The sequence below is a fragment of the Physeter macrocephalus genome, chromosome 12 (genome assembly GCF_002837175.3).
Source record: "Physeter macrocephalus isolate SW-GA chromosome 12, ASM283717v5, whole genome shotgun sequence".
Lineage (NCBI taxonomy): Eukaryota > Metazoa > Chordata > Mammalia > Artiodactyla > Physeteridae > Physeter > Physeter macrocephalus.
In genome coordinates this window covers 43,831,097-43,844,849 of record NC_041225.1, presented here as the reverse complement: position 1 = coordinate 43,844,849, position 13,753 = coordinate 43,831,097, and the positions used below count along the sequence as shown (strand labels likewise).

General features: G+C 38.5%; 1 protein-coding gene across 1 annotated transcript in view; it reads right to left on the bottom strand.

Annotated features, from left to right (window-relative positions):
- Positions 1-13,753, bottom strand: part of NCOA1 (nuclear receptor coactivator 1) — a 269,372-nt gene that overhangs the window by 81,491 nt on the left and 174,128 nt on the right. Inside the window, exons 7-9 of the mRNA XM_024118606.3 lie at positions 4,209-4,386; positions 1,851-2,030; positions 463-558 (exon numbers count right to left, since the gene is read on the bottom strand). Of these exons, the coding sequence (XP_023974374.1) occupies positions 463-558; positions 1,851-2,030; positions 4,209-4,386 (454 nt within the window). The remainder of the gene's footprint in view (positions 1-462; positions 559-1,850; positions 2,031-4,208; positions 4,387-13,753) is intronic.

The following is a 13,753-nucleotide window of genomic DNA, read 5'->3' as shown; positions in this document are numbered from 1 at the left end:
TATGTGCATAATTACAAAATAATGTTCTCCCCAGCACCCTGCCATAACAATGATGACAGTATCTAAAATGCACAGAATCGGGGCTTCCCTGGTGGCGCAGTGGTTGCGCGTCCGCCTGCCGATGCAGGGGAACCGGTTTCGCGCCCCGGTCTGGGAAGACCCCCGCATGCCGCGGAGCGGCGGGGCCCGTGAGCCATGGCCGCTGAGCCTGCGCGTCCGGAACCTGTGCTCCGCAACGGGAGAGGCCACAACGGTGAGAGGCCCGCGTACCGCAAAAAAAAAAAAATAAAAATAAAATAAAATAAAATAAAATGCACAGAATCAAGACCACATTGGAAATGTTTTCTGTACAGGACTAGTGAACAGAAGGTGAACAGCAGAGAACAGAGGGACACAATTAGTTTTAAGGGCATAGTCACATCATTAATACTGATAGAACATTCTGAACTTTGCAGCTAGTACCTGTAGTATCTTGCTTGGTCATAAAGGATTCTACACCCGTAATAGCTGGAGGCCGAGGTAATCTCCGTGCAATACAAATCAAACATGACTGGAAATCTGCCCAAAACAAGAAGGGAAAATTGAAGGAAAGAGGGTAGAAAGCAGTTCACATCTACCACCTGCCATTAATGGTTTTTATAAAAACAGTACATGTTATATGATCTGACACAATATTGGAGTCACTCTGATCTAATAGTATAATATTAGAAATAAAATTGCTCACAACTAAAAACTGGCAGCTCCAGATAGAGATCTAGTTAGAATAAATTATCCCTTCCCATTGAATGTTCTTACATAAACTAGAGGAGACTGATGCATCTCAAGTACTTGGATGATAACAACTTGAAGAAGTAGTTTTGGCTACATTTAAGCAACACAGTGGTTTATAAAATACAGTTTTTTAGTCCGTTTCCTATATTCATTAATGGCTACAAAGATTATTCCTATAACCCCTGTGCAGATAATAATTTATCATATGAAAAAAACATTTAACTGTTTCTGAAGAAGCATTATTTTGCCCTTGACAGAGGACTTCTATGTTTTTAGGATCTGTAATTTTTTTTGCAAGTCCCATTTCCAAATTTTTTTAAGAGGTTACACGCAATATCACACAACTAAATAAGAATTTCAGTCATATAAGACAGGCCTGCATGTGTATTTTGCAAAAAGTCCCCAGTTGATTGTGGCGCCCATTCCCTGGTGAGACCCACTACATACATGGCCTTCTTTGCATCTGACTGACTTCTCGGCTGCTACCTTCCCTAGTCCTTACTCCAATTTCCAATTTGTGGTGTTCTTAACTTAGCTCAGTTTATGCTTGCATGGAAAACTCATCCACTGTAACAAATTTAACTAATACTATGTTCATACCCTGTTCATATTAGAGCTTCAGCTGTGTTTTCATCTGTTCATAAGCTTTCCCCTTATAAATTACCTTGTATGGCCTCAAAAATACTAACTCTATTCTCCAGTGTTCCATACACTCTAAGCTTGAAACTTTCCAAAAATCAGAGCTGTTCAACAGCCTGCTGCATCTGGTACATTTCCAACTGGCAGCAGTTAGTTACAGCTCTTATTTCTAGGCAGCAAGTTGGTTTGAATTTGACATTTTAGTGGGAATGTCAGCTTAAAACTGAGGATTTGGGGGCATTTTAAATGGGTAATTCTAGATGTTAGCAATTTTTTTCTTAAGTATTAAGAAATACAGAGCAAACTGAATAGCCACTATGATATATAATATAATAACCAAAAATACTATCTGAAGAAGGCAGTTTACAATCAATTTCCTCTCTATTCCTAAAACCATGGAAAAAGCAGTCAAACACCTTAAAATCACCCTTTGTTTTTACCTTCTCCATCCTCCTGAATTGATTTTGGCTGTGACACAGTGAAACACTGCATTACTTCATACCGCTGGCAAGCTTCCTGGTTCTCGGTGCCTGGCTCATCTGGAGGGTGAATTAGCATCCTGCAGTTAAAGGTATGGCTATTTCGTCGTGTTGCCTCTTGAGGCCAAGGAACTCCATTTACTGTGAAAGAAAAATTGATTATATGCCTGTGAAAAAGGTGAAAAAGTATAAACTCTGAAGATACAAAAGACATACCTTTACTCATCTGCTTAATTAGCTACTCAGATTAAAAGACAGACTTCCTCAGATCCAACATTATCCTGAGGGAATAGGATACTTATCTTCCTTAGGAAAGCTAAATGTTTACCAATTAGAAAAATGTAAAATTTGCAAGAAATTGTATAGGATTTCCTCCCTCAAAGATAAGCTCTTACAAATACCTTAATTCATTAACAGCTTTTATAAACAGATAAAGACAAAATTAAAAATTAATAGCTTTAAAAAGTTAATAGCTTATTGCTCTTTTGCTCAGAATTTTACAGCAGTTAATTAATGAGCTTTTCCACTTGTTTCCTGTTATACCCTGGCAATGAAAAAAATGATTGAAAATCACAGATCTGTTGTTAAGCAAGCGTTTTAACCTGGTAGGCATGGATGCTTAAGGATGGCTTGTGTGTGTGTGCACCCTTTTGGTTGGAGGAGTCAAAGTTTTTCAAATGAGCCTCAAAAAAAATATTTAGAATAGACAGAGACCAATCTTGGTTTCTTAAATCATTTTTTCTTGCTCTTTATTTTATTTGCACAGTCTGCATGCTACAATGCCTTGAATATAGTGGGTAATCATTACATAAAAATGACTGTTAAAACAGAAATGTTGGCTTCCCTGGTGGCGCAGTGGTTGAAAGTCCGCCTGCCGATGCAGGGGATACGGGTTTGTGCCCTGGTCTGGGAAGATCCCACATGCCACGGAGCGGCTGGGCCCGTGAGCCATGGCTGCTGAGCCTGCGCGTCCGGAGCCTGTGCTCCACAACGGGAGAGGCCACAACAGTGAGAGGCCCGCGTACCACAAAAACAAAAAAAACAAAAAAACAAAAAAAACCAGACATGTTATCTGATTCAGTATAAGAAAAGTGAATTCAGTTATAGAGAAGATAACTGTACATTTCAAGTGAGAATCACTGTGTGGCGGGTCACCATTTCCCAGTTACAATGTTATATTCAAACCATGGTGGCAGTCAGAGGGGTTTTTCAGCTATTCTCTCCCCAATCCCAACAGTTTTCTTATCATAGCCTCGCCGTTGAACCTCCTTCCTTTTTACTATCTCATCACTCTATAACTGTTAGAGGAAATCATGGAAACAAACCTATACTGAAGTAAGGAGTCTTGGTTCGTCTTTGAACTAGCTGTGAGTTTTGGGTTAATGGCTTAATCTTTGCCTTGTCTTTAAAATAAAGGAATCCACTGTATTATCTCTAAAGTCACTTACACTCTAAAATTCTATAACACATTAAGACCCCTTGGTAACTCAAGTATCAAACTAGCGATTTTAAGAGGAACAATTGTTTCAGACTTCCAGTTACTATAAACATATACTACTCTTTTCAAAGAAGAAATAGGCTTCCACTTCATCGAGTGAACAACACAGAAAATTAAGAGCTATGGATAACATTTTATTTGCATGTTTCGTTTAGTCACATAGATTTCTAGCCAAGACTCTCCCCCAACTTTCGGAGCACATACAGGCTAAAGACTAGGCACATGGCTTAGTGAATAGAACACAAGCTGGAAATCAGGCCCCATCCATACTCTCAGCTAGGTTCCTTTAGCAGTGAGCAACCCATCCAACCATACTTAGAACTACTGAGTTGAAACCACTCACATCCAAAAATGTTAATTTTAATAAGTATGTAATATGAAGGGTATTCCTTCCTCCCTCCTTACCCTCTTTCCTCTCTCCCTCCCTTCCTCCCTCCTTCCTTTCCTTTTCTTTGAGCAAGGTGGTAGGATACATTATATACATTTGTCTCTTCCTTGTACATAATTAAAATTGAAAACAAAGGGAATTCCAAACAGAAGCTTCTTGTGGCAAGGCAACTAACTGCTCTGCCTCCCAACACTATCACATAATTGTGGCATAATCTAGAGGAAGAGGATAAAAGGAATGCTCTCTATCAGCTATTTGATGACACTCCTCCTTCATATTTAATCTCAGGCTGAAATTAAATTTTAAAATATTTTTAGTATGTTATATATATCAGGATACTACATATTATAAATATAATAATAATATATTATATATATTATGTGAAGGGAAGCTATAGAGAGTTCATAGTCTTTAAAAAACACATTCCTTTTACCTAGCGATTTTGGTAGCAGATTCTTCACAAATTCCGCATGATCACCCACATGCAGTATGCTGTAGACACTGGTATTCATTAATTCCTCCTGATTGTAACCCAAGTAGCTGGTCACATTTTCTGACACAAATACAATTCTCCCTTCACAGTTCACAACAAAGAAAAATCCATCCAAAGCCTGCAAAGCCAAAAAAACGATTAAGAGGTTACGAGGTTAAAAGAGAGAAGAAAAATACACATACACATTTCTCTACTGAAAAAGAGATTGGAAATATATGCCAACTTAAAAAAAGGGGGACTGAATAGAAGATTTAACATTGCATGTTCTCTGTGGAGGGAACAGGATTTTTAAACAGACTGTACACTCATGTTTCAAGTAGGCATCAATGAATATGTCAAACGTCTTCCTTGGAAAGAAATTTTATGGCAGCAAATGTGAAGTAAATGACTGACCCATCCAGTCAGTCATAAACATCTCTAAACTGTAGGTTAAGACCCAGTGTCTACCCTCAAGGAACCTGCAGTGGGAAGAGAGACATAAGCATAATAAAATACCAGTGAGAAATGCAGTATCAGAGCCATACACAGACTACTCTGTGAGCAGAAAGAAGGATACTTATTTGGGGTCGAGGTGGGGGGCAAAGAAAGGCTCCTTACAGACTCTGATCTGAGTTATAAAAGGCATAGTGGAAGAGGGGAGGAGGAATGAGGCAAGAACATTCTAGGCAGAGGAGAGAACATGGCACATAATGGAACAAAAAAGTCATTTGGAGCTGCTGGAGCACAAGGCACAGGCAGGCAGTGAGTCTGGAGAGGTGGACAGGAGCCAAATCACAGAGGGCCTTCTATGCACTGCGATGGAGCCAGAGACCTCCAAAAGAAGATGTACAAGCCCCAAGGGGACATAATATCCACAGGGGTGCAGGGAAAAGAAGTCGGAATCTCTATTTATAGCATAATCTAAAACATAAGGAAGAAATTAAGCTTAATTAACATATCGACACCCTGGTGCCTCACGCAGTCTAGTCACATATCACAAACCACGGAATCTGAGAGAAGATCCAGAATGCAGAGGTTGACAGCGGTACCTTATTTATAATCTTTCTGTTTATCGCAACATATTACAGTTTACTTGCTATAGAATGTTTAAAAGCAATAAAAACAAGACCTTTAAAAAGTAGAACATTTATAGAATTTTGTAACAAGACGTAACCACCCTTTGTATCATACAGGGGTTTGCTGGTTACTGGTGGCAAAAGACTTAAGCCATCCAGCAATGTTGATGGGCTACTCATTTTTGTTTTTGAAAAAGGTTAAGTGTCCCAAGTTTGCTGACCTTTTCTATGATGCTGGGTGCTAATGATAATATCCTACTAAGCAGGTATTTTCCAAATAATAAACACACCTAATTTTGTTCCTTCAGGGTAAAGATGAAATTTTAACAATGAATAAAAAATAAACTGCTTTCAAAAAGACACTTATGCTATAGAGACAGCACGTGAAAATGGATGTTTTGAAATGTTACCACAGTTATAATTTTGTTGCTGAAAATGATGTATACCACTTATAAAAATTATCTTCTCAGTGTAAAACATTTAGAAACAAAACCTTTTCCCTGTGCAAAACTCTTCCTATAAGAGTTTCAATGGGCTTTAAAAACCTGTGTTTTAAAAAAGGAAAATGCAACTCCTTTTGACTAATTTGGAGAATCACTATTTGAGATCAAAAAAGATGGAATTTAGGGAATTCCCTGGAGGTCCCTGGAGGTCCAGTGGACTCGGCACTTTCACTGCCGGGGCAGGGGTTCAATCCCTGGTCAGAGAACTAAGATCCTGCAAGCTGCACAGTGTGGCCAAAAAAAAAAAAATTTGAAATTTGAAGAAAAACCTTTGCATAATTGGTAGATAGGATTTCAAAATGAGTATCGTGACTTAGTAAACTCATCCAGTGATATATTTTTCCATTTGTATCTACCTCATTATTGTGAGGTGTTTTTTACAGCTGATAATTTAAGCCAAATATTAAAATAAACTGAACTTGAGACTACATCTTCAAATCACTGCGTCCCAAAGCATTCAACCAAGATTTTAAAAAATAATGAAGTACAGCATTGTTCTCATTAAAAATACTGCTAACACTTTCTTTAACAAGAACAAAAAGAAATAAAACTATTTTTATTCCACCTGACTGTTGTGACTATTTTTCATTTAGTTCATAATGCAAAGAGGAGAGGGATGTGATTAATAATCTAAAAACCTCAACACTAGATAAACCCTTTGCTAAACTATTTTGGATTTAGATAAGCACAGGAAAGCACCCTCATATCTAATTGTTTTCTTAAAGTCAGATTAGCTATAAATTTCATAACAGGTGATCTATCTATATACATATATGTATATATATTTGTCTGGCAGTTTATATTAAAATAGGGATAACTGAAATACAGACATATTTTTTAAAAAGAAGATCTAAAAATTCTTTAAAATGTTCTTAGATATTAATTGAATCAGTGTAAATACAACTTAACTTTCTTTTTTCTTTTTGGTCCCTTAAAAGAGTTTAATAAAGAACAGTTTGGGTATAACAAAGTATCATAGTTCAGAGCAAGAAACAGGATGGATATCAAAACACAGGCAAGTAAAAAAACTTGGCCATTTCATGGTGAACCACTTCCAAGGGCCACACCATCCAGCTTCTAAAGCACTACCTTCTTCTATTTTCCATCTAGTTTTCAGGGTGTCCTTTTTAGCTCCTTGCTCTCTGCCTCCCTAGTGACACTGTCTATCTTCAAAGCCACAGTTTCCCTTGCTTTTTTTAAATATAAATTTATTTATTTTATTTTATTTATTTTTGGCTGCCTTGGGTCTTCACTGCTGCGCAGGGGCTTTCTCTAGTTGCAGTGAGCGGGCACCACTCTTCGTTGTAGTGTGCAGACGTCTCACTGCGGTGGCTTTCTCTTGTTGCGGAACACAGGCTTTAGGCATGTGGGCTTCAGTAGTTGTGGCTCGCGGGCTCTAGAGTGCAGACTCAGTAGTTGTGGTGCACAGGCTTAGTTGTTCCGCGGCATGTGGGATCTTCCCAGACCAGGGCTCGAACCCGTGTCCCCTGCATTGGCAGGTGGATTCTTAACCACTGTGCCACCAGGGAAGCCCTCCCTTGCTTTTCTCACTCTCCATGTCTGTCTCTGACTATGTCTGGAAGTTATCCACTGTCTGCCAAGGGGCTGGGAGAGATTGAGACCCACTCCTAGGATCATCTCTGCCCCATCTGAAGACTGTCCAGCAGTGGGCACAGGGCTGGTGGTGCAGACCTCGAGCACCAGCAAGGCCCAGGGATTCACCTGGACTACTCGGTGCAATTATTTTTAAGGCATTTGTGAAATCCAAAGGATTTAAACTTCCTTTGCAGTAGGCCTGGAGTCCCTGCAGTCTCCTGTTTCCACAGACTTTCTGGGACTTCTCCAAGCTCTCCCATTGATTGCACCTGACCTCACTGCCAAGCTGGGAAGTTATTCTAGTAGCTGGCCTCTGGAATATGCAGCTGGTCAGCCTTACAGGGAGTACAGAACTTTCACCAGGTCTCTGTTTGGCCTCGGTTACATGGACTCATCGTTTCCTCTGAGAAGTCTGGGGCACCATATTTCTTTTGAGCTTCTCCAGAAAAGGTTGGCTTGGAAAACAGGTTAACAGAGGCTGCCCCACAGTTGCAGAGAGGTCCTGCTGACCTTCTCCTGAGATACAGACAGCCTGTCCTGTGTTAGAAATGCATATTTTTTGTTTTTTTAAATTATAAATGAAATATAACTTAAACTTTTTTTATGTATGAAAATTAAGTAGATAGTATAGGATCTGCCAAAAATCCCACCCCCAAGAGATTGGTAACATGTCAAGGAATCCTTTGAGACTATTCCTATGAATATACAAACATCTTTAATTTCTAAAAGTGCGTCTGATTAATATAACCTGCTAATCATTGTTCTTATCCTACAAGTTTCCCTCATATGTTGTGCATATAATTAACTTCCAAGTGTGCTCCTAGGAAGGAATCTTCCTGTTTCTCCAAGTCCTGACAGCTGGGCTGACACTGAGCTACACACAGGAGATGATAACAAATGCCACTCCATTCTGTACAGCACCATCAGTTGGAGGGGTTTTTCTCTCTACCCAGGATATCAGTCTTTGAAGAGGACCACCTTGGGTCTCAATGCAGGGTTCACACTGGCCAGGGCTTCTCACAGGGCTCTCGCTTTAAATGACTACACAAGCTTCACTAAGTAACACCTAAGTGTCAGTCACTGGACAAAGTTCTGGGAATAAAACACATATTCTCAACAATTTTATAGTCTCTGACGGGAAAAAAACAAGTACGTGTAGTCACATTATAGCAGTGGAGGAATTCATAAAGGTTAGGCACAGAGTGAAGCACCCAAATGGAAAAAGGGATGACTGCTGTCAGTAAGGTTTCCTGGGAGGAGGCCACATGACACCTCAGCTGAGGCTTGAAGGACACAGCAGTAACTCGGGTGGGCGAGGGGTGGAAAGAACATTCAAAACAGAGGAAACAGCTCAGAGGTTTAAAAAAAAGAGAAGAAATCACCTTGTACGTACTTGTCATATTTGTGTTATATTTAACAATAAAAAGGTTTTTTTGAAAAAGCTTCAAGGAAAAGCCAAAAAAAAAAAGAAAGAAAAAATGGCCATGGGGATCATCTTGAAGGCAATGTTTTTAAGCAGGAGACTGACATGATCTGCTTTAACAAAGATCCTTCTGGCAGTGGGTGTGGCATGTGGACTGGAAGTAAGCAGACAAACTGCAATGCTATTGTTATACTCCAGTTCAAATCGAGCCCGAATCAAGGCAATGGCAGTGGAAGTGATAGAAGAGAATTCTACAGAGGCAGAAGAAACAGATTTGGTGAGCTCTAGCAGCTGTGGGAACAAGCACTTGGGGTGATCCTTCATTAATGACTTTAGGGTTTTGGTAGATAAGTGCCTTTCCCTAACAAAAGGGATTCAAGGGGGAAAAAAATCTAGTTTTTAATTTTTTGACTTTTCTTCTTTTTTCAAACAGGAGATAAAGGGATCGATTATAAATTTAGTTTTAGAAATGTTATATTTGAAATGACTGAGGAACTTTCTGGTAGAGATGTTCAAAAGGCAACAGGATGTGAAAGGGAAGCTGTGAAAAGGGATATGGGCTAAAGACAGACATTTTTGACTTACAGGTACATACAGTATCATTTAGTTTTTGTTTGTTTTTAACTACAGTCATCTTTTCCCCTTCCACAGAATATCTGATTTCCTTTGAGGAGTTACTTCTTCCCCATTTAATAAAGTCTCGTGGGATTCTTAATCAGGCCATTGGGAAACTTCCTCCCTAAATGTGAGCCTTGAGAATTACAAAAAGAACGAACATGGCTGGAACACATTCATTCTGGCAGCCGGGCACTGTCCAGATGGGTCTTTTGAAGAGACCATTCGTACAGTTTCTGCTTTCTAGCCTCCATAAGATGCCTTGGTTTCACCTTATTTCTAAGTACAGTTCTGTGGTATCCAAATAGCATCCCAATAAATTCACATTTGCTTAACTTAGTCATAACTGGTATCTGTTGCTTCAAATCAGAAAAGCCTAATTGGTATTTTACACACACACACACACAAACACACACACACACACACACACACACACACACACCCCATACAGACAGAGACACAGATGTTGATAAAACTGTCCAGGAAATGTGCACAAAATAAAAAACAAAAGGAAAAGAGCCAAGGCCAGAACCTTGGGGGGATGCTAACATTTAAGAGGCAGGTAAAGAAAGAGCAATCTGAGAAAAAGGCTAAAGAGCAGCCAGAGAGGCAAGGAGATAGTTTTATAAAAGAGGCTCATGAGGAGTCTTAAGGAAGAGGGAAGTGGGTGGTCAACAGTGTCAAAGAGTCACAAAGCAATGTAAGGAATGGTATAATATGAGGTAAGGAGGCCTGAACGCACGTGCAAGGTATAGGGAGACTTCTGTGACTAAAGCAGAATTTTCTTGTGGAGCAATAGGAAATAAGCAGCATTAGAGTCAGATAATGCAGAGCTCTGAATAGGAGGTAGAGGAATTTAGACAGCAAAGAACACTGGAGAATGAGGAGCTTTAAAAAAAAAAAAAAGCCTATAAATTCTAATACCACTCTCTCCTTTGTTTTATTTTGTTTTTTGTTTTTGTTTTTTTTTTTTGGCCACATCGCATGGCATGTGGGATCTTAGTTCCCTGACCAGGGATCGAACCTGCGCCCCGTGCACTGGAAGCGCAGCATCTCAACCACTGGACCGCCAAGGAAGTCCCACCACTCTCTAAGTGTGAGGAAATTACCTCCAATACCTTTATTCTTAACTCGTGCTACTTTTTATGTTTAAGAAAAAGGAGGGGGAAATATATTGAAAATTGTATGGTGAGAATTTCTCACAATATGGTGGATATTTGGTCACCTTCTAGATGTGCAGATCTTCTACCTGAGCAGGCCCCTCTAAGACTGATGTCAAATAGAACTTTCTGCAATGATGGAAATGTTCTCTTTCTGTGTTGTCTGATACAGTAGCTACTAACCACATGTGGGCACGGAGCATTTTAAATGTGGCTGGTGAGAATTTTTCTCACCAGACATTCAGCAAAAATGTCTGAATTTTTCATTGTATTTAACTTTGAATAGCCATGTGTAACTATCTTACTGAACAGTGCAGCTCTAGACTGCAGCCTGGATAAGTCAATGAAAAATCTCGTGGTGGCTTTTCTACCACTTCTTCTCTTAGCTGCCCTGGATTAGATTTCATAAAGTTTAAGGCAATGAGGTAGGATTGGGAGATACAGAAGAAGGGTTAGAAAAGGTTGTCAATGAAGGCAACTTTGAAGTCTATAAAAGTAATTCTATTTTACAGTCTCAGTTTCACATCTGTATGGCTCATAAATAAAAATATTAGTAGCTCCTTGAACTCAAGAACCTAAATACATTTCTATTCTGAGTTTTTGGAACTTCTAATTTGATGTGTTTTTTCATATTTGAAAATGCTTGCCTAATGACATGTAATTCATGTGTAATGTTGTGTTACAGTTTTCCTTTGATTCATAGTGGTTTTCAGGGTAATAATTTCATCATCTAAAAAAAATGCTTTCTTCTTATAGCAGTTTTGAATGGATGTTTTCCTGTCATTTTCTGTTCATTTTAAAGTGTTATAGATTTTTGTTACACAGAAATAACAAATGTCTATGTAAATTAAAGCAGTAGTAGTATTCTCTGGCTCCAGTTGTGCTGTTTTCAGTTTGTGGATAATCTATTTGCTCTCCTTATTGATCTCTGTGGTTTCTGAAGAACCTGTGGTAAAACTGGGATTTAAATGACTACCACTTCTCTACAGAACTCCACAAATCTCAAGGACCTCTATACCTTACACTTTTTCAGTATCTCAAATGGCATTATATGCAGAAAATACATTTCATAAATATTTAATGAATTGAAAGGAGATATAAAGTTCTTAGGCCAGTTTTAAACTTAGGGACACTGAGAAGGCAGACAGAACCGCAACAGAAAAACTAGAAGATATGAAGAGACTAGTCTACTGATATCCTGCAGAGTAGAGGAGATAAGCAGTAAGTGCTAGGATGGGTCAGGTCTCATCCTAGGATGAGAAGGGCCCAAGTGTAACCAAGTAGTGGGATGGGGACAGGAACCAAGGCCAGGGAAGAGATGGGATAGCGGGAAATGAGCCTAAAGTACTTTTCTTTCTTTCTTAACTTATTTTCCTCTAATGGCCTATATTAAAAAATTTAAAATATAGCAAAGTTGAAATAATTTTGTAGTGAACATCTGTATATCCACCACACAGATTCTACCATTAACATTTTTACTATACTTATTATAACACTATTTCCAAAAGGCAGTCATGTGTCATGCAATCAATTTAAGGGGTTGTGAAAAGAATAAAAACATCAGAGTCCATCACATGTGGTGGCTTTCCCCTCTCCCAGTTATATGTTATACACTCACCCAGAGTGTAGTTTCTGTCCAGCTTCAATGGCCAATGTTTTTCATATTTTACAACACTATAAAATATGTGCTCATTCCCCTAATAAAAATCATTAAAACCAACAGCCTAAAGTAACAAAGCTCTTGTATAACTTGGAGGGGAAAAAGGAATTTAGGTTTTGAGGGGGAACTTGCTAACAGGAGAGTCAACAATATTTAGCAGCCTGTTAAAAGTACAGGAATAGAGTTCGGAAAGAGGTTAATGCAAGAAGTACATATTTGAGAGTCATCTCTAAAGAAATAAAAGATGAAGCAAAGATATTACTTGGGCTAAAAAACCAAGCACTAAATTTTGAGAATGTTCTCACATTAGCGGTGTTGGTAGAGGGAATTATGGTTCATACAAAAACAGAAGAATAGTTAGGGTAATAGGAAAAAAATGTATAAAGGAGTTAGAAAATCAAGAGACCTATACAAGTTTGAGTGTTAGGAAGACTTCACCAGAAAGAAGGGCCTTGAGGCAGGACAGGAAAGGAGAATTTATTTAATTTTATAGATATTTATTTTTAAATACATGTATGATTTAAATACACATATTTATATTTAAGTATATGCACGTATATAATAAACATACATATATAAAAAATAAAATTAGGCCTAGAGATGGAAAAGCCTAATTTGTGGGGAATGAGTGTGTATATATACACACATATATGTGTTTTTAAACATTCATGTATGAAGAAGGAGTACTTAAGGCGATGAGCCTGCTTGGAAACAAAACAGCTGTTTTGAGAACAGAGGGAGGAAAGATTAGATAGGAAAAAACAGGTAAAAATTACAAAGTAATTCAAGATTAGAAGTTCTTCATTTTAAAAAGTTTGACAAAGTTGTTAAAATAGTAAGCTCTCTTATAATGTCTACATAAATAGTTAAAAAATTTTGGTCAGGAAAACACCTACTGTAATAAACTGAGGCATCCCTTACTCAAAAGTGAAATCCTACAGTAGAAATTAGCACTAGCTAGCTAAATAATTCTAAAAGTTTTATTTTCCCAACTAGTCCTAACTATAATAAAGAAGTAGCAAAGCCAGACAGTTGTCTTCAGTTTTCCAACTGACCATTAGAATGCCTTTATCAAATTTTTCTTTTTTAACATCTTTATTGGAGTATAATTGCTTTACAATGGTGTGCTAGTTTCTGCTTTATAACAAAGTGAATCAGCTACTCATATACATATATCCCCATATCTCCTCCCTCTTGCATCTCCCTCCCATCCTCCCTATCTAGGTGGTCACAAAGCACCAAGCTGATCTCCCTGTGTTATGCGGCTGCTTCCCACTAGCTTTCTATTTTACATTTGGTAGTGTACATATGTCCATGCCACTCTCTCACTTTGTCACACCTTATCCTTCCCCCTCCCCATTTCCTCAAGTCCATTCTCCAGGTCTGAGTCTTTATTCCTGTCTTGCCCCTAGGTTCTTCAGAACAATTTTTTTCTTTTTTAGATTCCATATATATGTGTTAGCACATGGTATT